Source organism: Brassica napus, chromosome A6 (assembly GCF_020379485.1).
Source record: "Brassica napus cultivar Da-Ae chromosome A6, Da-Ae, whole genome shotgun sequence".
Lineage (NCBI taxonomy): Eukaryota > Viridiplantae > Streptophyta > Magnoliopsida > Brassicales > Brassicaceae > Brassica > Brassica napus.
The window spans coordinates 2,199,928-2,224,932 of record NC_063439.1 but is presented as its reverse complement, the minus strand read 5'-3'; the positions used below and the strand labels follow the sequence as shown (position 1 = coordinate 2,224,932).

At 33.6% G+C, this 25,005-nt stretch overlaps 4 protein-coding genes and 1 non-coding gene across 5 annotated transcripts; 3 read left to right on the top strand and 2 right to left on the bottom strand.

Annotated features, from left to right (window-relative positions):
- The first annotated feature begins 3,288 nt into the window (after positions 1-3,288).
- LOC106346129 (putative fucosyltransferase-like protein) lies at positions 3,289-6,352 on the top strand. The gene is made up of 7 exons (XM_013785383.3): positions 3,289-3,842; positions 4,437-4,597; positions 4,704-4,945; positions 5,028-5,132; positions 5,308-5,464; positions 5,549-5,779; positions 5,850-6,352. Exons 1-7 carry the CDS (start codon positions 3,459-3,461, stop codon positions 6,103-6,105), a joined length of 1,536 nt encoding a protein of 511 aa, XP_013640837.2. The 5' UTR covers positions 3,289-3,458; the 3' UTR covers positions 6,106-6,352.
- Positions 6,353-10,548: 4,196 nt separating this feature from the next.
- On the bottom strand, positions 10,549-10,621 carry TRNAR-CCU. The gene has a single exon. It is a non-coding gene; the product is annotated as a tRNA-Arg (tRNA).
- Positions 10,622-10,943: 322 nt separating this feature from the next.
- Positions 10,944-15,261, top strand: LOC111212356 (prostaglandin reductase-3-like). Its single transcript, XM_022713879.2, has 18 exons — positions 10,944-11,168; positions 11,270-11,443; positions 11,525-11,706; positions 11,871-11,976; positions 12,054-12,130; positions 12,364-12,451; positions 12,648-12,834; positions 12,905-13,031; positions 13,181-13,249; positions 13,331-13,432; positions 13,511-13,606; positions 13,725-13,799; positions 13,973-14,092; positions 14,168-14,296; positions 14,385-14,462; positions 14,551-14,637; positions 14,751-14,837; positions 14,961-15,261. The coding sequence occupies exons 1-18, from the start codon at positions 11,114-11,116 to the stop codon at positions 15,009-15,011; spliced, it is 1,890 nt and encodes a 629-aa protein (XP_022569600.2). The 5' UTR covers positions 10,944-11,113; the 3' UTR covers positions 15,012-15,261.
- Positions 15,262-15,817: 556 nt separating this feature from the next.
- LOC111212357 (cytochrome P450 72A15-like) lies at positions 15,818-20,510 on the top strand. Its single transcript, XM_022713880.2, has 5 exons — positions 15,818-16,227; positions 17,088-17,305; positions 17,396-17,643; positions 17,727-18,096; positions 18,179-20,510. Exons 1-5 carry the CDS (start codon positions 15,951-15,953, stop codon positions 18,602-18,604), a joined length of 1,539 nt encoding a protein of 512 aa, XP_022569601.1. The 5' UTR covers positions 15,818-15,950; the 3' UTR covers positions 18,605-20,510.
- Positions 20,511-22,084: 1,574 nt separating this feature from the next.
- LOC106349694 (pectin acetylesterase 2-like) lies at positions 22,085-24,680 on the bottom strand. Its single transcript, XM_022713882.2, has 12 exons — positions 24,437-24,680; positions 24,229-24,311; positions 24,016-24,145; positions 23,864-23,937; positions 23,694-23,780; positions 23,500-23,624; positions 23,347-23,407; positions 23,215-23,268; positions 23,036-23,113; positions 22,850-22,955; positions 22,628-22,773; positions 22,085-22,353 (listed from the first exon to the last, which is right to left on the bottom strand). Exons 1-12 carry the CDS (start codon positions 24,639-24,641, stop codon positions 22,252-22,254), a joined length of 1,251 nt encoding a protein of 416 aa, XP_022569603.2. The 5' UTR covers positions 24,642-24,680; the 3' UTR covers positions 22,085-22,251.
- Between the last annotated feature and the right edge of the window lie 325 nt (positions 24,681-25,005).

Genomic DNA, 25,005 nt, shown 5'->3' with positions numbered 1-25,005 from the left:
TAATAATTCTTTCAAGGGAGAAGAGAAAAGACTCACTGAATGAAAGATGTCTTGTTCAAGAGCCCCTCTCTAAGCCACAGAGTTTGAGGTTAGCAACTTTCTTATTTGGCAAGCATAACATATCTGTGTACTCGATAAGTCTTTGAGAGTGAGTTCCAATCTCATTCCCTTAGAACACCCCACACACTATCACGACTACCATATATGATATATTGCAACTGAAATTTTTAAATGGTTCTGTTCTTTTATCAACAATTTAATTTGTTATATAAAGTAACTAAATTATAGTGTTCATGCGCATGTCAATTACAACTCATTCAATGAGTAATACTCCATTCGTTTGTATGATGTTTTATACATGTGCATAACAATTAAGAAATTTAATATTTATTTTAAAATATCATTTAAAGTATAAATTAAAAACTATCTAACCAACAAAATACTATTGATTACATAGTTTTTAATAAAATTAAAAGTTCCCTAAAAAAATGAAAACATCTTACGTACTGAAACATCAAAAACTTCTCAAAACATTATACGTTAAGAAACAGAGAGAGTAATATCACCAAGAGCATGTCTAGCATAACTCTATTTTCACTATAAAATAGAGTTTAAAATAAAAATGTTCATAATTCTAATTCTGTTTTAAATTATATAATAGAGTTAAAAATGGTTTTACTCCATAATTAAGTAATTCATTTATGTTTTGTTCATTATTTTTATTCACTTTAAAATAGAGTACTAGAGCATCTTTAACATCATTCTATTTTTCACTGTAAAATGGAATCGAGAATAAAAATATTTTAATCCTACTCAATTTTCATTTTATAATATAGTAAAAATGTATCTACTAAATAAATAATTTAATTCATTTATTTTTTGTTCATCACTCTATTTTTAATATAAAATAGAGTATCGTTAGATTATAACTCATTTCCATTTTAGTATTACTCTATTTTGAAGAAATAATAGTGATCAATTAAAAATGATTTTATTAACTCAGCTCTATTATAGAATTAACCTATTTTGAAGAAGAAAATAGAGATCCTTTGGAGATATTGGTGTTTAATGATTAGAGTTTCAAAACATTACTTATAGATATGGTAGAATCTGTTCTGACTTTCTCTGGCGAAGGTCTCCCCATTCTACAATGAAAACAAAGTAGTGTGGATGTGTCTCTATATAAGCGAGAAGGTGGCGTGAGAATAAAAAAATAATTCAAGGACCCATCTAAAGTCTTCACTCTAAAGTTAATGTAGATGCTATTTGAAAATGCGGGATCTCTATGAGTTGTTTAGTCTAGACACTACCTCTTTCCTTATTCTTATTTTTGAAAACTTCACAAGAATTTTAGTGAATGGAAGACTCCACCGTTAAACTCGTTACTTTGATTCTTCTCAAGCATATAGGACTGGCATTACTCGTTATGGCAAATTGGCAATATGGCATAGGTGAAGTCTAAGGACAATGTGATCTGTTTTCTTATTAATTAGACACTAGATTTTGACCCGCGCTTTCAAAGCGCGGGATTATTTTCGAAATATTTCAAATATATATCAAATAAATTTGTATTTTAATTGTATCTACACTTAGATATTACAAATGAAACATTATATTCAATGTTTTGAAACCCGACTCGCAGTTAAATTGCCAAATTCGATGGTTCATATATAATCCATTTTAGTTTTCAAAAAAAAAACTGTTATTTAAAAATTCTATAAAACTCGTAACAACCGCTAAAACCCGAGATCTGGTTATCGGTTGAACAGATAGATGACCCAATATGTAATCCGGTTTGATTTAATATTATATTTAGAGTATTGTAATATATATTCATGAACGTTCAGATGAATAGAGAATATATTATGAAATTGATATTCCAAGTTTAATACAATTTTAGTCCAACTAAAATTTCATCTTGTTAATGGATTAATATTTGAGTGGATGCATACTAAAAATAAAATAGATTTGAGAATCAATAATGTGTATACGTCTATTACAAATTAATGATTTACGTTTGCCAAAAAATACAATTGTTTATTTACTTAGTTTACTTTTGTTATTCACATATTATTAGATACTTTTTGATGTTTTATCTATGGCTTATTTTAAATTTAAAAGTTAATTTCATTATTCGCATTAGAAATGTAAATATTTATTATTTTAATTTTGATATATTTTTATTATATTTAGTTCTTAATTTTATAATATATATATATAATTATATTTTTAACAATTAAAATATTGACTCTTACTCTTTGGCTTCGATTTATGTTAATGTAATGTTTTATGATATATTTGTGTTAATATATTTGTTCAATTAGTTTATATTTGATATATATATATTACATGTCTGTTTGAGTAACCCGTAAAAGATATATTCATTAAACTATTAATAGTAACATGTTCCATCATATAATTTCTATTAATATTTATTTTATAATATATATTTATATATATTTTAATACTCTAAATATAATAATTATATTTTTATGTATTTGGTGAGGGTTTTGAACAATTTTTTTTTTTGCATTTGAATTAATATATAGTTGTATATATACAAATGAATAGATATATATATATATATATATATATATATATATATATAATTATTTATTACATTAATAACTAAATATAATTGATTAGTTATTTGAATTTCGAATTAATGTAAATTAAATTCATTAGTCTAAAAAATAATAAATTAGTTAGTTCTTTAATTTTAGGTACGATGTATATTTAACAATTAAATTAGATATGAGTAGAAATAATAGAAAATATAATTAAATATAATGGTCCAACCTAGACTATTTGTAAGTAGATAAAAGTTGCTTCTGTTTTAATAGTATTGATAATCTGCTTTTTCACACTTTATAGTTTAGACCAACTGTAAAGCTAGTTTTGTAATGTATTTGGTGTATATATAAAAATTTAGATATAACTATGGAGTTCTTTGCATGTTAACATAGTATCCTAGTTTTTGTTTTTGAAAAAATATTTATATAAGTAACCAATTAAAACGGTTTAAAAACCAAATTGATAGATACGAGTTTTATACAAATAGGATCATATGAATAAAGCATATCATTTTAATTAGCCATCCATCTAAAAATTTATAAAATATACAATTTAAACATATTATCTTATACTTTATAAAATCAAATTAAAAATAAGGGTGCGCTAGCTTAATATGTTAAAAAATACTAAAGTTGTTAATGAAGCAATAAACAAAAAGAATATATTAAAAAGAAAAGTAAAATATTAAAAAGAAAAAACTAAAAATCAAAATACGTAGGCGACTTTATAGCACCGCCGATGACTATACAAGTTTTGAGCATTGACTTTGAAGCAAAGCCTACCTGATAATATAAGACAGAGTCTCTCTCTCTCTCTCTCTCTGAAACCTCGTAAAGGCAAAACCTTTAATCCTTTCTCCTCCCCGAGATTCGTCCTCTCGCTTCATGGGTCCGTTCTCCAATCTTCGAGGACCCAGAATCGGAGCTACCCACGACGAATTGCCTCTAGCAAATGACTCCTCTTCATCTTCTTCGCCGTCGTCTCACTCTTCATCAATCAGGCGAAAGCTGTCGAATTTATTACCAATCTGCGTGGCTCTTGTCGTCATCGCCGAGATCGGGTTTCTGGGTCGGCTCGATAAAGTCGCTTTGGTCGACACGTTGACTGATTTCTTCACTCAGTCTCCGCCTCCGCCGAGTAGATCCGAGAGGAAGATCGGTGTGGTGGGGACGGAGAAGAGCTGCGAGGAGTGGCTGACGAGAGAAGACTCGGTGACTTATTCGAGGGACTTTCGTAAAAATCCAATCTTTATCTCCGGTGGTGCCAAGGTAATACATCATTTATTATTTATGGAAGAGTGGTTGGTTAGTCCATTATGAATCATAGAAAGTAATTTGTGAATCATGCAGTGAGAAAGAATGTTTTATATAGTGTTTGTGTCTTTTGTTATAAGATGTTAAGCTGCTGCTGCTTCTTGATGGATTCATTTAAATTGTGATGGATCGAGTTTCTTAACATCTATCACAAAAGAGAACGATTTGTTTGGTATATACATCATTGGCTAAATCTTGTATTTGATCAGTTATTATTCGTTTTTGGGCTCAAGTTTCTCATTATGGAAGGGTGGTTGATGATCACACATAGTAATTTGTGAATCATGGAGTGAGAAAGATTGATTTGTTCATGGGATGGATTCATTTACATGTTTCATATAGTGTTTGTCTCTCTTCTAGATCTGTGATATATGTTAAGCTACTGCTTCTTCATGGCTTATCATTGGTTTCATCTCTCTCTTTCAATTTATAGGACTTTTAATCTCGCTCTTATGGATGGATTCACTTACGTGTTTCATATGTGTTTGTCTCTCTTGTGATTGGTGTATGCGTTATCATGGTTTTTTCCTCTCTCAATTTTTTTTGTAGGACTTTCAATCTTGCTCTGTCGATTGTACATTTGAAGCTAGCGCAGGTAAGACAGCAGATGCTACGTTTGGATTAGGTCATAAACCTGAAACTCTTGGCATAATCCGTTCCATGGAATCAGCTCAGTACTATCCTGATAATGATCTCTCACAGGCACGACGGTGGGTAAGCACAATCTTTAAACGTTTTCTTCAGGACATTTTTGTGTGTAGAAGATGTTGTAAATGGACTGACTTTTTTTTTGTAATATATTCTTTGTTTCATCAGGAGAGGTTATGATGTTGTGATGACCACTAGTCTTTCATCAGATGTTCCTGTTGGGTATTTTTCATGGGCGGAGTATGATATTATGGCGCCAGTACAGCCTAAGACCGAGAAGGCTATTGCAGCTGCTTTTATTTCCAACTGTGGTGCTCGTAATTTTCGGTTGCAAGCACTTGAAGCCCTGATGAGGACTAGAATCAAGATTGATTCTTATGGTGGTTGTCATCGGAACCGAGATGGAAAAGGTAGGCTTAGAGATTAGGATTCAACTTGAACACCTGCATGATCAACGAGCTAATGTAATTTGGTGTTGTGAAATTCATATAGTTGACAAGGTTGAAGCACTCAAACGCTACAAGTTCAGTTTGGCTTTTGAGAACACCAATGAGGAGGATTATGTCACTGAGAAGTTCTTCCAATCTCTAGTTGCTGGTATGTTTTAGATTCACTGTCTTTCTCTATTAGCATATCTTAGAAACTCTTGTTTGTGACATCGTTAAATAAAGAAGCATTTGATTAGAGCAATTTGTTTAGAAACTCTTGATTGGTGACACAGTTAAACAAAGAAGTATTTGATCAGAGCAATTTGTTCAATGTTTCTTTTCAGGATCTGTTCCTGTGGTTGTTGGTGCTCCGAATATAGAAGACTTTGCTCCTGCTTCAGGCTCAATCCTTCAAATCAAGAGTATGGAAGATGTGGAGCCAGTTGCAAAGAGAATGAAGTTTCTCGCAGATAACCCTGCTGCTTATAATCACACACTAAGGTCCATTTCTTTGCCCTCAATGATTGTATCTGTGTGTGTAAATAACTTCTTCTTGAAAGCTTTCATGGTTGTGTTTTGATTTAGATGGAAGTACGAAGGTCCTTCAGATTCTTTCAAAGCACTTGTTGATATGGCTGCTGTACACTCTTCTTGCCGTCTCTGCATTTTTCTGGCTACGAGGATCCAAGAACAAGAAGAGAAAAGCCCTAGTTTCAAGAAACGGCCTTGCAAGTGCACCAGGGGAGGATCAGACACAGTTTATCATGTTTTTGTTAGAGAAAGAGGCCGTTTTGAGATGGAATCCATCTTTCTGAGGTAAGAAAGCTTACATAAAACATGATATGATTATGTTTTGTCTGAAATATTGCTTTCTTGTCCAATACAGGGGTAAAAATCTGACTCTGGAAGCTTTGGAATCTGCGGTTGTGGCCAAGTTCAAGTCATTAAAACATGAGCCGGTGTGGAAGAAGGAAAGGCCTGCAAGCTTAAAAGGAGACAACGAGCTTAGAGTACATAAGATTTACCCGCTTGGCCTCACGCAGCGACAAGCTTTGTACAACTTCAAATTCGAGGGGAACTCGAGTTTAAGCACTCACATTCAACACAACCCTTGTGCTAAGTTTGAGGTTGTCTTCGTGTAGTTTCATTCTCAAAGATCTATTTCAGCATTTCATCTTTAGTTTTGGAAGGCATTTCCCTGTGTTAAAATCGCAAAAGTGCAAGAAACCGATTAGAAAAGACAAAAGGTCATTAAAGTTATGACACTGGTTTGTTTTAGGCAAGATATTTCTCTGTGTAAATCATTCGGACATTGCAGATGATTTGTTGTTGCTTTCTTGGTGCATAGATGTTTGAAGTTTTAGATGAATTTGATAGTTTTTTTTTCTCTTTAGAGTTGGTTGATTAACCTTTTAAATATCTTTCATAGGTTTATGTTTAAACAAAAACCACTTCTCATTAGGGTTAAACTATAAAGGAAAATTGTCAATTTGTAAGTATCCCATCAGTAAAAATGTAAAATACTATGCAATATTGTATTAAATGGAGAGACACATGATCCAATTATATATTTATGAGTGATTTGTTTCTTTAAAAAATATTATTAACTACCATATATTTTGACCAATAATATCAGGAGAAATATCCTAACAAAAGCATAAAATTATATTTACATAACGTATAAAATATATGCAATACCTTTTTATTCGCTACTTGAATATTTAAGACTATTTTATAATTATAAAAACAAACGGATAAACTTTAAGCAACACTATGCATCTAGACTCTATGATTTCTAGAGAATCAGAAAAAAATTACAAAAGAAAAAAGACGGAACAAAAAAGATGTGAGGTAATTATTTGCAAATTTCAAACATTAGAAATATTATTCGATAAAAAATTAAAGTAGTAGAGTAAATATCGTTAAAAAAATCAAAACAAATATTTGAGTATCTTAAGACGATTTTATAATTTTAGAAACAAAGGGATAAACTGTAAGCAACACTATGTATAATGCATCTAGACTCTATATATGATTTTTAGAGAATCTGAAAAAATTACAAAAAAAAAAGACTGAACAAAAAGGATCTGAGGTAACATTTTCAAATACTAAAATCAGAAATATTTATTCGATAAAAAAAAAACCAAAGTAGTAGAGTAAATATCGTTAAAAATCAAAACAAATATTTGAGAATCTTATGTAGAAACCGAATAAAAACTACAACCCAACACAACAACACTATATTAGTTAGTTTCTTTCGCGCAATCTACGACTCATCATATTTAAACAAACCAAAGAGAACCTCAATATTCACTTGATTGAAGCTTTTTTGTCAAACGAAACTCTCCTCTTGGATTTTCAAATTATGAATAGAAATCAGAATTTTCTAGAGAAGACCGCAAACCGTGTATGTTTTTTTAAAAATAACAGAAATCCTTCAATATTCATGACCCTTCTCATTAGTTCTTTTCAAACTTTGTTTCAGATCAAGGACGAAATCGAAAGATGTATTAAAAAATATATGAATTTGGAACAAACCATTACGTATCTACATGAAAAATACCATATTCATCATGTTATCACTAGCGCAAGTAAGTAAAACAATCAAATTTGATTTCAATTTCTCAATCTTTTCCTCCTGTAAAATTTTGTTTTTGTTAGCAGTTTGGGAACGTCTTCAAGAAGGTAATCCAGATTTCTTCGAAGAATACTACAAACGATGCGAGGTTGCTCGTCAAATAGCTGCATTCAACGACTTGCTTGCTCAACAAGTAGACCTAATGCACAAACTTAGAGAAATTGAGCTTAGTAACGTTGCACCAGGTAACTAATAATAGTTAGAACACTATTATGTTTCTCGTTAAGTTTATTACTCAAATCGTTTTATGAAAGATCTGATTTGTGTGTCTTTTTGTAGTCACACAACTTCAGCAACCTATTGATCAATGTCATCATCATAATGATCAAGTTAATCATCATCACCAGCATCATCACCATCAAGATCATATTTATGATCAGTGGATTGCATCTAATGATTTTGCTTATATAGAGAACTCAGTCTCTTCTCTCATTGACGCGTCATGGATTGCTGCACCACCACAATCAAATATTTTTAATTACGGTACTGATTTTCAAGATATGATGAGTATAGAGCAATTCACTAGAGAATTAGATCAACAACAACAAATATTGCAGCTAAAATCTCAGCAACCAGAACATCTAACAGATCAACAAGTAGAATATTGTCTTCAGAAACATGATTATACGACATTACCTGTGCAACAAGTGCCTCATCAGTCTCTGGCTTCTTTGAACAGTCTTGATTTTGGTAAACTAGCTTTTATAAAAATCTTTTCATTCACATACACACACTACTAAATATGGTTTCTTTGTTTTTTCTCTTGAAGCAGGTGATGGATTCACCAACAACAGCGGCTCAACAGCAACAACAGGGAGTGACGCAACAAAAGAAACTCGCAAAAAGAATCAGTAATGGTCTAAATGACCTTTTCTTGTTTCCTTTAATTTTCTTCTTTTGGTCTGTTCCTTTACTTCAGAACATTTATATGAAATAAAGGGAGCTGACAATAAAGTGTAGATATTACGGGCATGCATATTTTTTCTAGCGTTTGTGTGAAGAATTAAAGAAATAATCCGATGTAGATTATAATTTTTCTGAGTTGTTGGATTTCAAGAGTGAGGTTGGGAACAATGAATAGCATTGCTTCTTGGGTTCCTTAACGTTCTTGCTCATGGACTATTATGATAGTCGAGGGGTGGGTTAATCTGATCGTATGGCCATTCACAATGACGAGTCTTCTGTTTATAAAGGATGATGAAGGACCATTCAACTTGACTATCTTTCCCTAATGAATATGAAAAGCAAAAACTTATTTTGACCTTATTCCCCATTAAATAACACATGAAATGTATGTGGATCTTTAACACTCAATCATCCAGAGACCAAGAACATCACAAAATCATTGATGGACACCAAATTCAAAAAGAAGTTCTTAGCAATCATAATATGACCTGTTAGATTACAAGACTCAAGTTGGGAGCAAGGGCAGTGCTTCTTAGGTCCTTAAGGATCTTGCTCATCAACAAGATGCAGATCGATTCATTCATACACAAGATATTTGCGAATTTCAGAAAACAATGGTTACAACTTGACCAAATGTTTGGTCCTACTTGACCATAACTCCCCAGTCTTGGTGACTCAAAGGTGAAACGCTGTCGTAGGGAGTTTAATCAAATGATTTCAAGATACTTAATCCCACATCGGAAGAAACAAGTTTTCCCTTGTTATATATATAAGTTTAGCTCACAACAACTGTACGTCGAGCTTAGTAACGCAGGCTTGTGATCCAAGTGGAGACTACAAGATGATGGGACATTGAACCGATCTCTTTGGGCCGGGTTCGGGTTAGGCTATCTACTTGCTTGCCCATTCCAAGTTTGGAGTTGAGGGTTTGGACTCGAGCGAAGGCTTGGGGTTCAACCTCTCTTAGAGCGGAGGAGACTGCGTGAGGCTGGTTTCACAGAGCAGCGTCACCTCCCGCTTTCAACGGTGGAAGGATCACGAGACGGTGCCTTCCGAGCCCACTATGACCCAATAAGCCGGCTCCGATTGGGACCATCATCTTTTTACTTTTGAAATGGCTGTTCTTCATGCGAGAATCTTAATTCCCCGTTGATGCCTTCATATAAACATCTTTTATTATGTAAGAAAGCATACTTCTTCGAATTGATTGTTTGAAATATGAATTCATCTGTTTTATCGTATAACATATTTGAACCAATGTTCAGTGTTAATTTTCTGTGTCACGAAAAACTGAAAAGGAACATAATCTAATATTTTATTCAGTATTTATCGAATATATTTGCAAGAACGGTGAGATTTGATTATTGGTTAGAATCTAGCTTTCCCGATTATTACCCATTACAAACTGAACGATGCAAAGAGTCCTTGAAAAAAATGTTGCGTTGCTTGCCTGGGAGACAATAGAAAAGGACTTTGCTGTTATGATGGCTCATCACATAATAACCAGCATCCTCATTTGTCTCCTCTTTACTTTGCGAGGGTAGGTAATCAGATTTTGATTTGTCTATTTACATTTTATCGGAAGGACTTGTAGTTGTTGAGATTGGATCCTAACATGATACTTATATTGAATTGCTTAGGTAACAGGAAGCTTGTGTTAAATGAACGAAATCAAGCCTGATAATTCTGTATTTCATAAGGGCTATACCTTACTCTATAAAATTTTCAGTATTTGCTTACTTGTTGCTGGCTTTGTGCTTAGGTGGTTTTACCTTTTGAATGGGAAGTGAAAAAAAATCTAAACATATTAGATCAAAAGGGATATGTAGAACAACTGATATTTTTATTCATATGCAGACATTTAACTATCACACCTTGTACTGTGGTGTTGTAGAACAACTGATATGTAGAACAACTGATATTTTTGATGGTAAAAATAGTGTCCACATATCTCAAATAGCACTTTTACCATTGATAAGTAAAGAGAATAAACTTTTCTTTCCAGTGTTGGATAAAAGAAAAAATAATAACAAGTATTATTCGCGCCAGGTAGGGGTCGAACCTACGGCCTTCTGCTTAGGAAACAGACGCTCTATCCACTGAGCTACAGGCGCTTGCTTGTCATCATTATACAACAAGTATTATATATCTCTATTACCATATAGTATGTGTAGTTTAAAAATAATTTCAGAAAAAGGAATTAAAACAAAAACTTTGAAAATAGAAGATAATCTTCTATTACATTGTACGTTCTAGCAAAGTATTAATGAAAAACGTTTCAAATGTATACGATGTTCTAAATAAGAGTTTGTAAAATAAGCATTGACAAAATTGTTATATTACTTAACCAAAAATAAAATAAAATGTTATATTACGGTTTTATGATTGGCCGTTACGGTGTTTAAGACAAACCGGGTTTCCGAACCAAGTATCGTATAATTAGAGACGTGACACAACAATATAACACACTACATTGGGTGGGATTATTAAGACAGGACAGCCAAAGTGGCTGTGGGGTCACTCTTGTTTGGATTTTCGAATCAAACCATTTCAATCTTCTTCCATTGATCAAGCATCATCATCTTCTTTTCTAACCTCAAAATCAAATGGAGATCAAGCCAGGTTTGTCCGCTCTTGTCACCGGTGGTGCCTCCGGGATCGGTTAGTTTTCATCTCCTTCGATTTACGTATATGATTCCCCAAGTAGTTGGTAGTGACACGTGTGAGGTGGTGATTGAATAGTTCAAAAAATATATGTGTAGGTCGAGCTCTCTGCTTGGCTCTTGCGGAGAAAGGAGTTTTTGTAAGTGTGGTTGATTTCTCTGAGGACAAAGGCAAAGAGACTACCTCTCTTGTTCAAAAGGCCAATGCTCCTTTCCATCCTTCTCTAAACTCTCCTTCTGCTATCTTTATCAAATGTGACGTCACCAATAGAGGTAGTAAGCTTATGATGTAATTTGAGCTAAAAGAATTTTACTATTGTGTTTAGTGTTTGTACTGAGTAAAAATGAGAGCAGGTGATCTCGTTGCTGCTTTTGACAAGCACTTAGCGACATTTGGAACACTGGACATCTGCATTAACAATGCTGGGATCGCCAATCCTGTAAAGTTTGATAAAGATGATACTGATGGATCTAAATCATGGAAACACACCATTAATGTGGATCTTGTTGCAGTGGTTGAATGCACACATCTTGCTGTAAGAGTCTTCACTCCTCTTCTTTCTTACATGCTGAATCAAATAAACTTCATACTGCTCCCACACAAGTAGTTTCTTTCTCTGGAGCACTCTTACCATTTTCCTTGCCTTGTTAATTCTCTAGTGTGTAGCTCTTATGATTTATTGCTTTTGTTGTTGTGTAGATCAAAGCTATGAAAGCCAAGAGAAAGCGTGGAGTTATCATTAACATGGGCTCCGCTGCGGGTCTTTATCCATCGCCCTTAGATCCTATCTACTCTGCTTCCAAAGGTTACTTGTCTGTTTGTTGTTTCTTTTCATATGAATAGTTTTATCTTTTTTATTCCAATATTTTTACATTTATACAGGGGGTGTTGTATTATTCACTAGATCATTAGCATATTTCAAGCGTCAAGGGATCCGCATCAATGTGCTTTGCCCTGAAGTAAGAAGAATCACTCAAAATGTTTGGTTATTTATGCTCTGTTTGGCTGTTTAAATTGTATATTATGCAGCATATGATTAACATAAGAATTGTCAATGCTATGGAAGTTTTGTATTATTCGTTTTCTCTCATCAAATATCTGAGTTTTACTTCAGAAACATATGCCGTCCATGTTACAAACCAAAGTAGGTGAGTGTTGCCTAAAGTGTTGGTTCTGCACTTGTCTTGTGCAGTTTATCCAAACGGAGTTAGCTGGAGCTATTGGTGATTCCTTCCTTCAGTCGCTAGGCGGTTACATGTCTATGGACATGTTGATTAAAGGTGTGTGTGTGTGCATATTTGATTATACTTCAAGACTTAGTTATATTAGAGATCGGTATGGTTGATTGGTTAAGTAAAATGTGGAGTGGTGCAGAAAGAATTGGAACAAAGTAATGCTATTTTATGGATTGTCTAAGCTCTACTTTCTATTGATAGCCTTTGGTTCATATGAGCGACCATTCTTTTGTATCTCTAGGTGCTTTTGAGCTTATAACCGATGAGAGTAAAGCCGGAGCATGTCTATGGATTACCAACCGCAGGGGATTGGAGTATTGGCCGACTCCAATGGAACGGGCAAAGTACTTGGTTGGTTCAACTTCCACCAAAAAAACATCCTTTAAAGTAACTTCAAATATCAAACTTCCTCAAAGCTTCGAGAAGATGTAAGTTAAAATATATTTATATCTACTCTTAGACTACACATACTGATGTGTCTCACTCTCTCTCCTTCAGAATTGTACATGCCTTGTCTCATAATTTCCGCAATGCTACCCGCATAGTTCGAGCACCACTACAGTTACCCATTGGACCGCACCAAGTTCTTCTGAAAATCATCTATGCTGGTGTCAACGCAAGTGATGTAAGATCTTTTTTTCCTATCCAAGATTTTGTATTGTATAGCTTATCGCAGTGCACATAACACAGAGTTTAGGTGTATTAACCGATATATCTGGATGACTCTCCTCTTAGCTGTTTCTAATATTCTCCTTGCTGTAAACCTATGAGCAGGTAAACTTCAGCTCAGGTCGTTACTTTAGCGGTGGCTCCCCCAAGCTTCCTTTTGATGCTGGATTTGAGGTAATATTTTTTATTAAGTTCAGTTTCTACAGCCTTTTGTTTACATCAAAAAAATACTCCTAAACTGTTTCACTTTGTCAGGGAGTTGGACTAATTGCAGCAGTGGGAGAATCTGTTAAGAATCTGCAAGTTGGGACTCCAGCTGCCGTTATGACATTTGGAGCATATGCTGAACACATGATAGTATGAGAGTTCTCTAAACCATTTTGAGATTCTTTCAAGGCTTCAATGGTAATGTGATCCTGTCTTTTGGTGATTTAGGTTTCTTCTAAGCACGTGCTTCCTGTTCCAAGGCCAGATCCAGAAGTTGTCGCCATGCTTACCTCAGGATTAACTGCTTTAACCGCCCTTGAAAAGGTCTTGGTTGATCTATTAACAAGCTTTGTTAGCTATCTGCTTGTTAGATATTTATTATCATTCGAAACATGTGTGGATATGCAGTCTGAAAATTTCATTTGTCTTGTGGGATTCACAGGCAGGACAAATGAAATCAGGTGAAACGGTACTTGTGACTGCTGCTGCAGGAGGGACTGGACAATTCGCAGTCCAGGTACTAAAAAATCTCTAGTTGATTCATTGATAGTTTATGTTATGTAATTGTCTAATCTATTAACCAGTAACCATATCATATGTTGTTTTAATTATTAACCATAACATTCATCATTTCCCTTTCTTTCATCTGTGGAAGTATTAAGTATAGATATTGTGAGATTCTCTATGCAGCTTGCAAAGTTAGCAGGAAATAAAGTGATTGCTACTTGTGGGGGATCAGATAAGGCCAAGCTATTAAAAGAGCTTGGGGTGGATCGAGTCATAGATTATAAAGCAGAAGATATCAAGACGGTAGAAACTCTAGTTTATATTATGTTATTAGTCTATGTGGGCTTAATAGAGAATTAATATTCATAATTTTCACAGGTCTTGAAAAAGGAGTTTCCAAAGGGAGTGGATATCATATATGAATCTGTAGGTGGTCGAATGTTTGATCTGTGCTTGAATGCTCTTGCTGTTTACGGACGGCTCATTGTGATTGGAATGATCTCTCAGGTTCTGTTTTATTAACAATTATATCTATACATCATTTCTTCTTTTTTATTTTGAAGTAGTATAGTTATAACTTGATATCTCTTCTCAGTATCAAGGTGAGAAGGGGTGGCAACCCGCAAACTATCCGGGGCTCTGCGAGAAGATTCTTGCAAAAAGCCAAACCGTGGTATGTTTGAGTATCTGACAATGATGACTTAAGAAACTCATATTGGTTTACTTCAATTGATTTTGTTCAAACTGAATATTGTTTCCAGGCGGGTTTCTTTCTGGTGCAATATAGTCAGCTCTGGAAACAAAACCTTAACAAGTTGTTCCATCTCTACTCTCTCGGAAAGCTCAAGGTAATAACTAAGCTTAAGTGTGTTACCTTAAACCTCGCGTTTCTTTTTGTTTACATTTAGTTTTGTTCACCAAAGTTAACAACTCGCCTTTTTGTTGTTGTCACCTTTGGTAGGTTGGGATTGATCAGAAAAAGTTTATAGGTCTAAACGCTGTTGCAGATGCTGTTGAGTATCTGCATTCCGGTAAAAGCACTGGAAAGGTAATATAATAAATCCTTTTTCAAAGCTTAGAAACTTAAGTTTTCATGAACATGGAAACATACCAGTTTTACAGTAACATGAGGTTTTCTTACTTTTTTAGTTATGTTCCAAATTTTGCGCAGGTTGTCGTTTGCATCGATCCCACGTTTGAGCAGACAATATCCAGGCTGTGAACAAAAACATGGACAAATCGAAATCCAGCTTTGAGATTCAGTGAAAGTAACTAAGAAGGTTGTTTAGCTTTACATTTCATTGACCAAGTGTGGGGAATAAGTTGTTTAATCTCATGTAGACTTAAGCTTTTCACGATTTAAATATGGAAAGTAGTAGCAAAATTGATTCTTTAAGTAATAATATAAGACAAACTGGAATGAAATCGATCCTTTCAGGACCCTTAAAAAGTAAGACACCATTATTTGTTTTGAGCTGTGTGTTTCAATCAATTATGCATATTAACTTGAGAGAAACAAACTCTCATCGACAAAAATATGAGGCATAGGCTGCTTTGAGTAATGAGAATTAATAGGAGATGACGGCTAAGACTAAGAAGATGGACTTCAATTCTGGTTTGGCATAACATCTATTTATTAAATTTATTTTTAGCTTAAAATAGTATTTTTAACTTGTCATTCACGCATACGTAACACTTGATGTGACCAAAGTACTTTGATCGAACATTCAATTCAAAGGAAAATAATCAGTGGACAAGTCCTAACACGTTTCATTGTTTTATTTGAAACACTTTATTTGAAACACGTCCTAACACGTTTCATATTACATAGTTTTCTAGAGAAGAAAAGTAAGAAAAAAGTACATATTTGCATTCACTTCTGGCGGACTAATGTTTTCATCTGTAGTGACAAAGAAATGTCAATAATGTTGTCACTCATGTCTTTTTCCCTCACACAAATCCAACGGCCACAACAGAATAATTATCAGAGAATTAATAGGAGATGACGGCTAAGAAGATGGACTTCAATTCTGGTTTGGCATAATATTTGACATCAGTGGTGATTTCATCACCAATATAGCCATATAGGCATTTACAAACTATATATGCCGAGAATATCAGCAGCTTAGCCATCTCTCTCTCTCTTTCTCTGGGAACAAAAATGCAAACATCAGCTGCGACAGTAATAGTTTCGGTAGCTATAGCTGTTGTATTGTGGTGGATATGGAGAACTCTAAAGTGGGTTTGGTTTGAACCAAAGATGCTTGAAAGTTACCTGAGAAGACAGGGTATTCCCGGTACTCCTTACACGCTACTTATAGGAGATATAAAAAGGGACCATAGCACGTTAATGGAAGCAAGGTCCAAACCCATCAAAGTAACTGATGATATCATCCCACGTGTATTGCCTTTTCCCTCGCACATGCTCAAGACTTATGGTATGTTTCTTGATTTCTATCTGTTATCTTAATATAGATACCGAGAACAAGAAAACTGTTGCTGAAGTATATCGGGTATTACGCCTTTTGTCAAAGACAAGAACGTGTATCCGGTACACACAAAAGTTTTTAGGACTCGAAAAATCGGAAATGAAATTAAAAGTGCAAATCTAAGACTAAGACTGGGCAAAATACCCAAACCCAAAAAACCAAACCGAGCACGATCTAAAAATTTAATACCGAGCACTAACCGGAACTAGTAAAATCTCCGAATAGAAACAAAATTTTGGTATCTGAATACCAAATCCAAATCTAACCCGAATTAAAATATTTCGTGTACCTAAAAATACATGAATCACAATTTGTATATTTAAATATATTAATTATTTTTAGATTTTAATATCCAAAATACATAAACTACTTGAAATTATTTAAAATACTTGAAAAATAGCTAAAAGTAAATATCCAAAAATAATAATAGTACTCAAAACACCATACACACCTTAAATTCCTACTGATTTTCCATCCAAATATATAAATTGGATCAATTTTCTTGTTAACTTAAAATATTTAGCATATATTATTCAAATTTATATGTCACAAATTACTTATGTTTTTAAATATTTTAAGCTATACCAAGAACCACTAGCCAGGGCGGGTTGTTAGCGCGCGGTAGCGCTCGTGTGGGTGACTCCATCACTCTACTGATACACATAGTATACTGAAGGCATTTGAACTTAAGACATAAATTCACTATTTTATATATTTGACAAAACAAATCTTAATCTTTTAGTGTAGATTTTTTATAAGTTCTCATTTACACTTGTCACTTACATTGTATCTCGTTGTGGCTGGAATAGGAAGAACTTTCTTTACATGGCTTGGACCTATACCAACCATTACCATCACGGATCCTGAGCAAATCAAGGACGTGTTCAACAAAGTTTATGATTTCCAAAAGCCACATACATTCCCTTTGAGCAACCTGATAGTCAGTGGACTCTTTAGTTATGAAGGTGATAAATGGGCAAAGCACCGAAGAATCATTAATCCTGCTTTCCACCTTGAGAAGATCAAGGTTTTGGCTTTATTTTTTCAAGTCTAGAGTTAGGCTGCATGCTTTATGTATTGTATCTGCTCAAAATGTGACTTATGTTTCCATGTATAGAATATGGTACCTGTGTTCCACCAGAGCTGCAGAGATGTTGTTGGCCAATGGGACAAGATAGTCTCCGAAAAAGGGTCATCCTGTGAGGTGGACGTTTGGCCTGGACTTATGAGTATAACAGAAGATGTGATCTCTCGTACTGCTTTTGGAAGCAGCTATAAAGAAGGACATAGGATATTTGAGCTCCAAACAGAACTAGCACAGCTCATCATCCAAGCTGTTCAAAAATCTTACATACCTGGATATAGGTAATGAAAACCCCTCTCTCCTGCCTTGAATCTTGGTCTTAGAACCACTGCAATCTATGAATAATGTTGTTTTTTTTGTGAAGATATCTCCCAACAAAGGACAATAGAAGGATAAAAGCAGCAGCCAGAGAAGCACAAGTTATACTGAGAGGGCTCGTTAACAAAAGGTTAAGTGCAAGAGAAGCTGGGGAAGCACCACACGAAGATTTGCTGGGTATACTTCTTGAATCAAATTTAGAGCAAGCTAAAGGAAATGGAATGAGCATTGACGATGTGATAGAGGAGTGCAAGTTGTTCTACTTTGCCGGGCAAGAGACAACTTCAGTGCTTCTAGTTTGGACAATGATTCTGCTAAGCCAACACCAAGACTGGCAGGCTCGTGCACGAGAGGAAGTGAAGCAAGTTTTTGGTGATAAAGAACCCAATACAGAAGGCCTTAACCATCTCAAAATTGTAAGTCAAAACCAAAACCTTATGGTGACTTTGCTTGCATTTTAATGTTTTTGTTTTTGCTGAATGTTTTGATCTCTTTCAGATGACAATGATAATTAATGAGGTCCTTAGGCTATATCCTCCAGTAACTCATGTAAAACGAGCCATTCACAAAGAGATGAAGCTAGGCGACCTGACGCTACCAGGTGGCGTTCACATCAGTCTACCTACTATGCTAGTCCAACGCGATACCCAGCTATGGGGGAACGATGCAGCAGAGTTCAAGCCCGAGAGATTCAAAGATGGTGTCTCAAAGGCAACAAAGAGCCAAGTCTCCTTCTTTCCCTTTGCTTGGGGACCAAGGATCTGCATTGGCCAAAATTTTGCTTTATTGGAGGCAAAGATGGCAATGGCATTAATTCTACAGAGATTCTCCTTCGAGCTTTCTCCTACCTATGTCCATGCTCCTTACACAGTCTTCACCCTCCACCCACAGTATGGTGCTCATCTTATTCTCCGCAAGCTATAGTTCCATACCATAAAAAAGAATAAAACACTGGAAGTGATCCCAGTATTTAAAGTCAATTTTTTTTTAACGAATATCTTATCCAAACCAGAGCAGAAAAAGTAGAACTCAAACTCAAAGGCTCTACTCACCAGATCTTTCCTGGCTGTTAAATAATGTTCCATAAAAAATAAAAATACATTTGTGTGAATGCATGGATCATATTTGAAAAATAAAGATAATGCAATTGACAGTTTACACGACAAAACAAAATTACTTAATATAAACTATAAATTATTATGTTTAAAATTTTCAAATTAAACAACTATTTAATGCAGGTAAATTATAAAAATATACATTATTACTTATGCAAATAAATATTTATTTATTAAAAAATAAAAATAAACATCAGCGCATGTGTGTGGGTTAAAGTCTAATTACTATTAAGGCTTCAACATGTAACCATTAAAAGAATATGAATAATAAAATAAAAGGAACAAAGAGAAATGTCTATTACGTACTTACGTTAAGGAATAAATATAGTTTATTATTTTTTAAATGCAAATGAATGTTAAGGAATTATAAATAACAAATATCTTTTGTATATAGTGTAAATTGTAAGTAATGACAACGAATTCACTATTCCCACTTATTCATTTGGTTACCATATAGGGCCTAAATATATAAGTTAAACTAAAGAAATAAATATTAACATTTGAAAACTTACTTAAAATATTGGCAAATATTATAGTAAAATGGTGGGAAAATATATATTTTAGGTGTAATAAATCCAAAGTACATTTTAGATAAAAATAAAATGGTAAATTAATGTTAAAATAGTTAAAGTAACAAAAAAAATTTATAAACATTCACAATGTATAAAACAAGAGACTTATATTTCCAAAATATATATTTCAAAATAAAACGAAATTACTATTACATATATAAGTTAAAATACCAAAATAAAAATATTAACATTTGACACCGTACTTAACTATTATAGTAAAATGGAAAATCAAAGCAGAATAGTAATATTAACCAAAATACATATTTTTAGGTATATAATCCAAATTACATTTTATACTAAAATAAAATGGTAAATTAGTGTTAAAATATTTAAATTAAGAAAAAGAAAAACATCTAAGAAAATCACAGTGTATAGGAGAATAAACTTATATTTCCCAATATATATATATATATTTTAGTATAGAACTAAATTAATTTTACATATATAAGTTAAACTAACAAAATAAATATTAAAATTTGACAACTTACTTAAAATGGTAACTATTATAATAAAATGGAAAATCCAAAGCAAAATAGTAATATTAACCAAAAATACATATTCGTGGTATAATAATCCAACGTACATTTTAAAATAAAATAAATGGTAAATTACTGTTAAAATAGTTAAAGTAACAATACATCTACAAAAATTCTCAAAGTATAAAAAATAAGTAATTTTCTAATTTTTCTAATATCATTAATAATTAATATCAAAAAATAAACTAATAAAGAAAAATCATCAAAAACATTGAATTTATGGATGAAAAGAACTATTTCTTTTCCAAAGAAAATATAAATATGAATACAACAATATACTAACACAGGTGAATGCTAATTAGATCTATATTATATTAATATATAATATAACAATAAAACATATACAAACCATGTTCTTGTGCTGATTCCGTGTGTTTGTGAATGTCTCATCCTTCAAATGAGTTTTTCTCTATATAGGAAAAAGTCGGCTATATCTCTTTTTTGCCTTTGACGACTTGTCTTTTTCCAACCGCCTCTCTTCTCGCTATTTGGCCGGATACACTTATATGATGGGTCTTATCAAAAATTTAATGTATCGGATAAATTGTCAATGTGGATCATGTGAGAAGGAGGATAGGGAATCAATTATTAACAGTCCCTTTGAATATCTTTATGCACAGAAAACTTGGGCTTTATTTAAGGTCTCCTACATTAGATACAAAGTGTCATACATCGGATGTTGGAACGAATCTTTAGTAATATATAAGATAGACATGCCACTCCACTTATTAACAATTGATTTTAAGTTTGAAGTTCATCTAGCTTAACATCCTACAACCTAGGCCTTTTTCAAATATCTTCAATATTCTCTGATTTGGATTATTTAGTTTGGACACTTCCAAAAGACATTTTCATCGAGTTTTTTCCTTGGATATTATCCATGAAAAAGTAGGAATGAAAAAATATTTTAGAAAGATTACTCCATCAAGAGATCCTACAAATAGTGGGAATTAGGGCTGGGCATAAAATCCGAAACCCGAAATTCGAACCGAATCCGAACCGAAACACCCGATCCGTACCCGATCCGAAATGTAAAAAATACCTCAATGGATCTTATAGGGTGTTACAAAACATATCCGAACCCGAAGTGTTATTAACCGAGCCCGAACGGGTAACCCGAAAATCCAAAAACCCCGAAAACCTGAAAAAATATCCGAAGAAACCGATCCGAATGTCTAAATTAATATATAATATAAATATTTGAAACATAAATATCTACTTCAAATATTCAATTTCATATTTATTTGGATATGATATCTAACAATAAGTATTAAAAATTTAAATAAACACTTTAAATACTCCATTATATACAAAGAAGGATATATTTCTTATGTTTTACTTTTAAATTTTAGATTTTACTTTGGATATACCCGATCCGATATAACCCGAATCCGAATGATATATGGTTACTTTGGACATATCCGAACCGATCCGAAACCGAAGTGTTATATCCGAATCCGATTCGTACTTGTAAATTTACTAGAATGAGACCTAGAAGATGTTACAAAATGGAACCGAAATCCAAAAAACCCGATCCGAACCCGAATGGGTACCCGAACGCTCAGGCTTAGTGGGAATATAAGATATTATTGGGAAGATGCTCAATTAGTGGAGGGGACAAAATGAATATACAAAAGAGTCTGTTCAACATCGTAATTTGGTTTATAATGGTTGGTGTAATGTTAATGGGGTCTGGAAACCATTAGATTTTTACTGGAAAAGGTTTAATTAGTAGTACAAATGGAGTGGGAAATACAATGATGAGTGGTAGGAATATCTGAAGTAGTCTCTCTCAGGGGCGGTCGGACATTAACAGGAACCCGTGCCCCTACTGTTTTTGAAAATTTCTTACGTAATCTGAATTAATTTGGTTGAATTGTTCATAGTTTAGTGAAGAAATAGATAAAGTGCCCCTGACTCAGAATTTGTTTTGTTATTTTTAACATTGTGCCCCCAACTAAAAGTATTTCTACCTCTCTTCCCTGCACGTAGAGGTTAAAGCTTAGCTTTTAGGTAATAATACTCTGAAAAATGTAATGTGATTTTTGCCATAATTATGACCTTCAAATTTAGTAAAACAAAAAAACAAAAAAATTCTGACCTAGTGCAGAAGATGATATGCACCAATAGTTCATACTTAAAAAATTATTGGCACGTATTGTTCGAAGTTTTCTAATAGCAATAGTTCATACTAAAAAAAAAAAAGGGTTCGGACTAATTTTGACACTACCAATTTGGTTAGGTAAATCGTTTTAGGTATTCTACTTTATTAAAGTTTTTGGCTGTTAGGAGAATGAAAGAAGGATTTGGATGCCCAAAAAAATAGAAACACAAAACAAATTTATCCTTTAAATTAAATTGCGGCAAGTCTTGTCACAAGGATAAGCACAGTCTATGATTTTTGCTCCTCCTCTTTCGAAAAACCAATCTCCCACAGCAACTGCAATCCTCTGTTTCAGTATATGGAACAAACATCATTAATAATTGGGCTTAAATCATACCAAAATATCACAAATAGTATAATGGAAATAACATGGTTAAATTTAGCATGGAAATTTGTATTTGATGTCAGTCAAAAAATAAGATCAAAACAAAAGTTCAAAAAGAATGGCTGCTAAAGTGTTAGTTTGGATGTTTTCCCATCTTTTCAGTGGATTGTTTGGCGGATTATATTGTATAGTTCACGAATCATGATCTGTAGTAAAAACCAATAGTATTGCCTACCTTGTTCTTAACCGAAGGAGAGTTTTTGGAATACCATGTGTCATGGCTCTCTGTTTGACAATGAGAAAAGCACGAGTTAAGAAACACTCCATTCTTACGCTGCTCTTTGAATCCACCGAGCAAATTCACCATATGAATCCTGAACTCTGTATTACATATTTCGAAAGCACTAGCTCAGTTGGTTTTATTAAAAAGCCATAACATTATTGGCTCATTTTTCACCTTGAAAGAACATGATCTGGGATTCATTGCACTTGGCGAGGTTAAATGTACAGTCAGCCCAACTTCCAGTTGGATCTGCAGATTTAGAAGTTAAACTCTCTTGGATCTGCAGGAATACATTGTATCAAAAGATACATTTTGACGTTTGTAGATAGAGCTGAGGATTAAAGAAGATGATAAACTAACCTGCCAAGAATCGTATGCAGCATTTAGAATAAACAATGGAGTCTTGACTTGGTTTATTAGGTTTTGTGGGAAAAAACACTGTAAATATTGAAGCATTGAGTACACTTTCTTATGAGATCTAGTTCATTTGGTTTTTTACTATAAAGATAGAATAGAAGATGTAAGATGAAAACATATACCGAAGTTGGATTAAGACGATTTAAACAGTCATTAGGGAGATTGTTTGTAATACTCTGTAGAAACATTACACAATTGTCATATTAGTATATACTCGAGAAATGTAACACATTGCAAATCTTATGTGCTCGTACCTGAAATTCTATTACGTCGGTGTATAACTGTCTCAGAGATCGATCTCCAGAGACATCAGTGCTTCAGTTACATAAATTACAAAACAATTCAATATATATATATATATAGATACCAAAGTTTTATTAAAAGAAGTTGGCTAGAAAATCACTCACGCATCAACGAAAAAGCCAGCATCACTCAGACATTTTACCCTGGTGGAAGACATGAGTGAACTCTTAAAGTCTTCACATTGGAATATTGCTGCAAGGCCTCCGGCAGAACATCCAGAGAGCAGACCCTAATGTGACATATATAAAGTCGATATTACACGACATATGCATACACGAAAACAACAACTATGGTTTACCTGCTTTGCATGTTCCATTCCATTCGACAACAAATCTGACATAACAGAAGTCCATATTCGCTTTCCTCTAAACTGAAGTTTTGCATCCTAATACGTAGAAAAAGTAACATATAGCAATCATAGTACACAAACAGTAATCCTCTCAAACTTATGTTTTAGACTTGGCTAACCTTATTTTCATTGTCTCCCATAAAGGATCCACCGTCACAGTACCTAACTTTTACTCTGTTCCAGTTATAAAAGTCTGCAAACAAACATTTAATTTGTATTAGCAACCTAAACAGAAGTAGACATCATCACACATAGTGATTTCAACACTAACCTGGATTTTCAGAGGCTTTGTCACTTAGAATTCCTGTAAAAGGTATCTTTTTCTCCATATGCTTGGACGATCCGTGACTAGTTCTTTTGCTGTATTCACAACTTTCAGTGTCACTACACCATCCGCCTCCCTATCAAAACATCAAACGAAATCATGTACGACTAATATTATTAACATCTATTAGGAGAGACTTATCTTTGTGATGCAACAAACCTCCAAATGAACGAGCCAATTCTTTGCTCCTGAACCAGACCCGGGATGAAAATGATAACCGCCAGGACTTCCATCTAGACACACTGCAATAACACAAAAACGCTAATCGAATGATATAATGAATCAATGTTCGAAAAAGTGAGTAATAATAAACATATTATCAAAGGATATGGTTCAATAAATCAGATCGTGTTATAGAAGATGTTACCTGCTGATCTCAGAGCAGCATTTTTAATGAGAGTGAGTCCAACCATTGTAACCTTTGCTTTGGATTTGACATTATTTTCGGTCTGATACACATTTGTCCCATTAAAATCTGTGAACTTCTCCATTTTATCATACTCCATCACCCCATTAACAGGGAAGATTAAGATGACACCAAACAGAGTCAGACTCCATAAAAGTTTCTTCATTTCAAAGGAGACACAAGGTGGTTCATACTTGATCAGAAACCTTGGTTTTATATGGAATATGAGAATAAGAGGGACTTTAGAAGAGAGAGAGAGCATTAATTACCACACCTTTTTTATTATTAAGAGATAACACAAAATTACGAGACTAAGGAGATTTAACAGGCTTGTTATGCTGCATTTGACCAGATCAAGATATTGAAAAGGTTAAACATATACTTTACAATTGGTAGAAAAATAAGTAATGCTATGGAATGAAGCACACATGGCAACGAAGCATAATGATTCTCAACTCCAACTCACACAATATAGAGAGGAGAAAACACATAGTACACACCTCAGAGAAGGAATGTTTTATAGATCGATC

Coding starts and splice junctions, on each gene's coding strand:
- LOC111212356 (XM_022713879.2), top strand. CDS start 11,114: ATGGAGATCAAGCCAGGTTTGTCCGCTCTTGTCACCGGTGGTGCCTCC. Junction 13,607..13,724: donor CTTTAACCGCCCTTGAAAAG/GTCTTGGTTGAT, acceptor TGGGATTCACAG/GCAGGACAAATGAAATCAGG. Junction 13,800..13,972: donor CTGGACAATTCGCAGTCCAG/GTACTAAAAAAT, acceptor TTCTCTATGCAG/CTTGCAAAGTTAGCAGGAAA.
- LOC106349694 (XM_022713882.2), bottom strand. CDS start 24,641: ATGAAGAAACTTTTATGGAGTCTGACTCTGTTTGGTGTCATCTTAATC. Junction 22,956..23,035: donor CTGCATACGATTCTTGGCAG/GTTAGTTTATCA, acceptor GTATTCCTGCAG/ATCCAAGAGAGTTTAACTTC. Junction 22,354..22,627: donor CTCCTTCGGTTAAGAACAAG/GTAGGCAATACT, acceptor ATACTGAAACAG/AGGATTGCAGTTGCTGTGGG.
- LOC111212357 (XM_022713880.2), top strand. CDS start 15,951: ATGCAAACATCAGCTGCGACAGTAATAGTTTCGGTAGCTATAGCTGTT. Junction 16,228..17,087: donor GCACATGCTCAAGACTTATG/GTATGTTTCTTG, acceptor TGGCTGGAATAG/GAAGAACTTTCTTTACATGG. Junction 17,306..17,395: donor TCCACCTTGAGAAGATCAAG/GTTTTGGCTTTA, acceptor TTCCATGTATAG/AATATGGTACCTGTGTTCCA.
- LOC106346129 (XM_013785383.3), top strand. CDS start 3,459: ATGGGTCCGTTCTCCAATCTTCGAGGACCCAGAATCGGAGCTACCCAC. Junction 5,133..5,307: donor CTTCCAATCTCTAGTTGCTG/GTATGTTTTAGA, acceptor GTTTCTTTTCAG/GATCTGTTCCTGTGGTTGTT. Junction 5,465..5,548: donor GCTTATAATCACACACTAAG/GTCCATTTCTTT, acceptor GTTTTGATTTAG/ATGGAAGTACGAAGGTCCTT.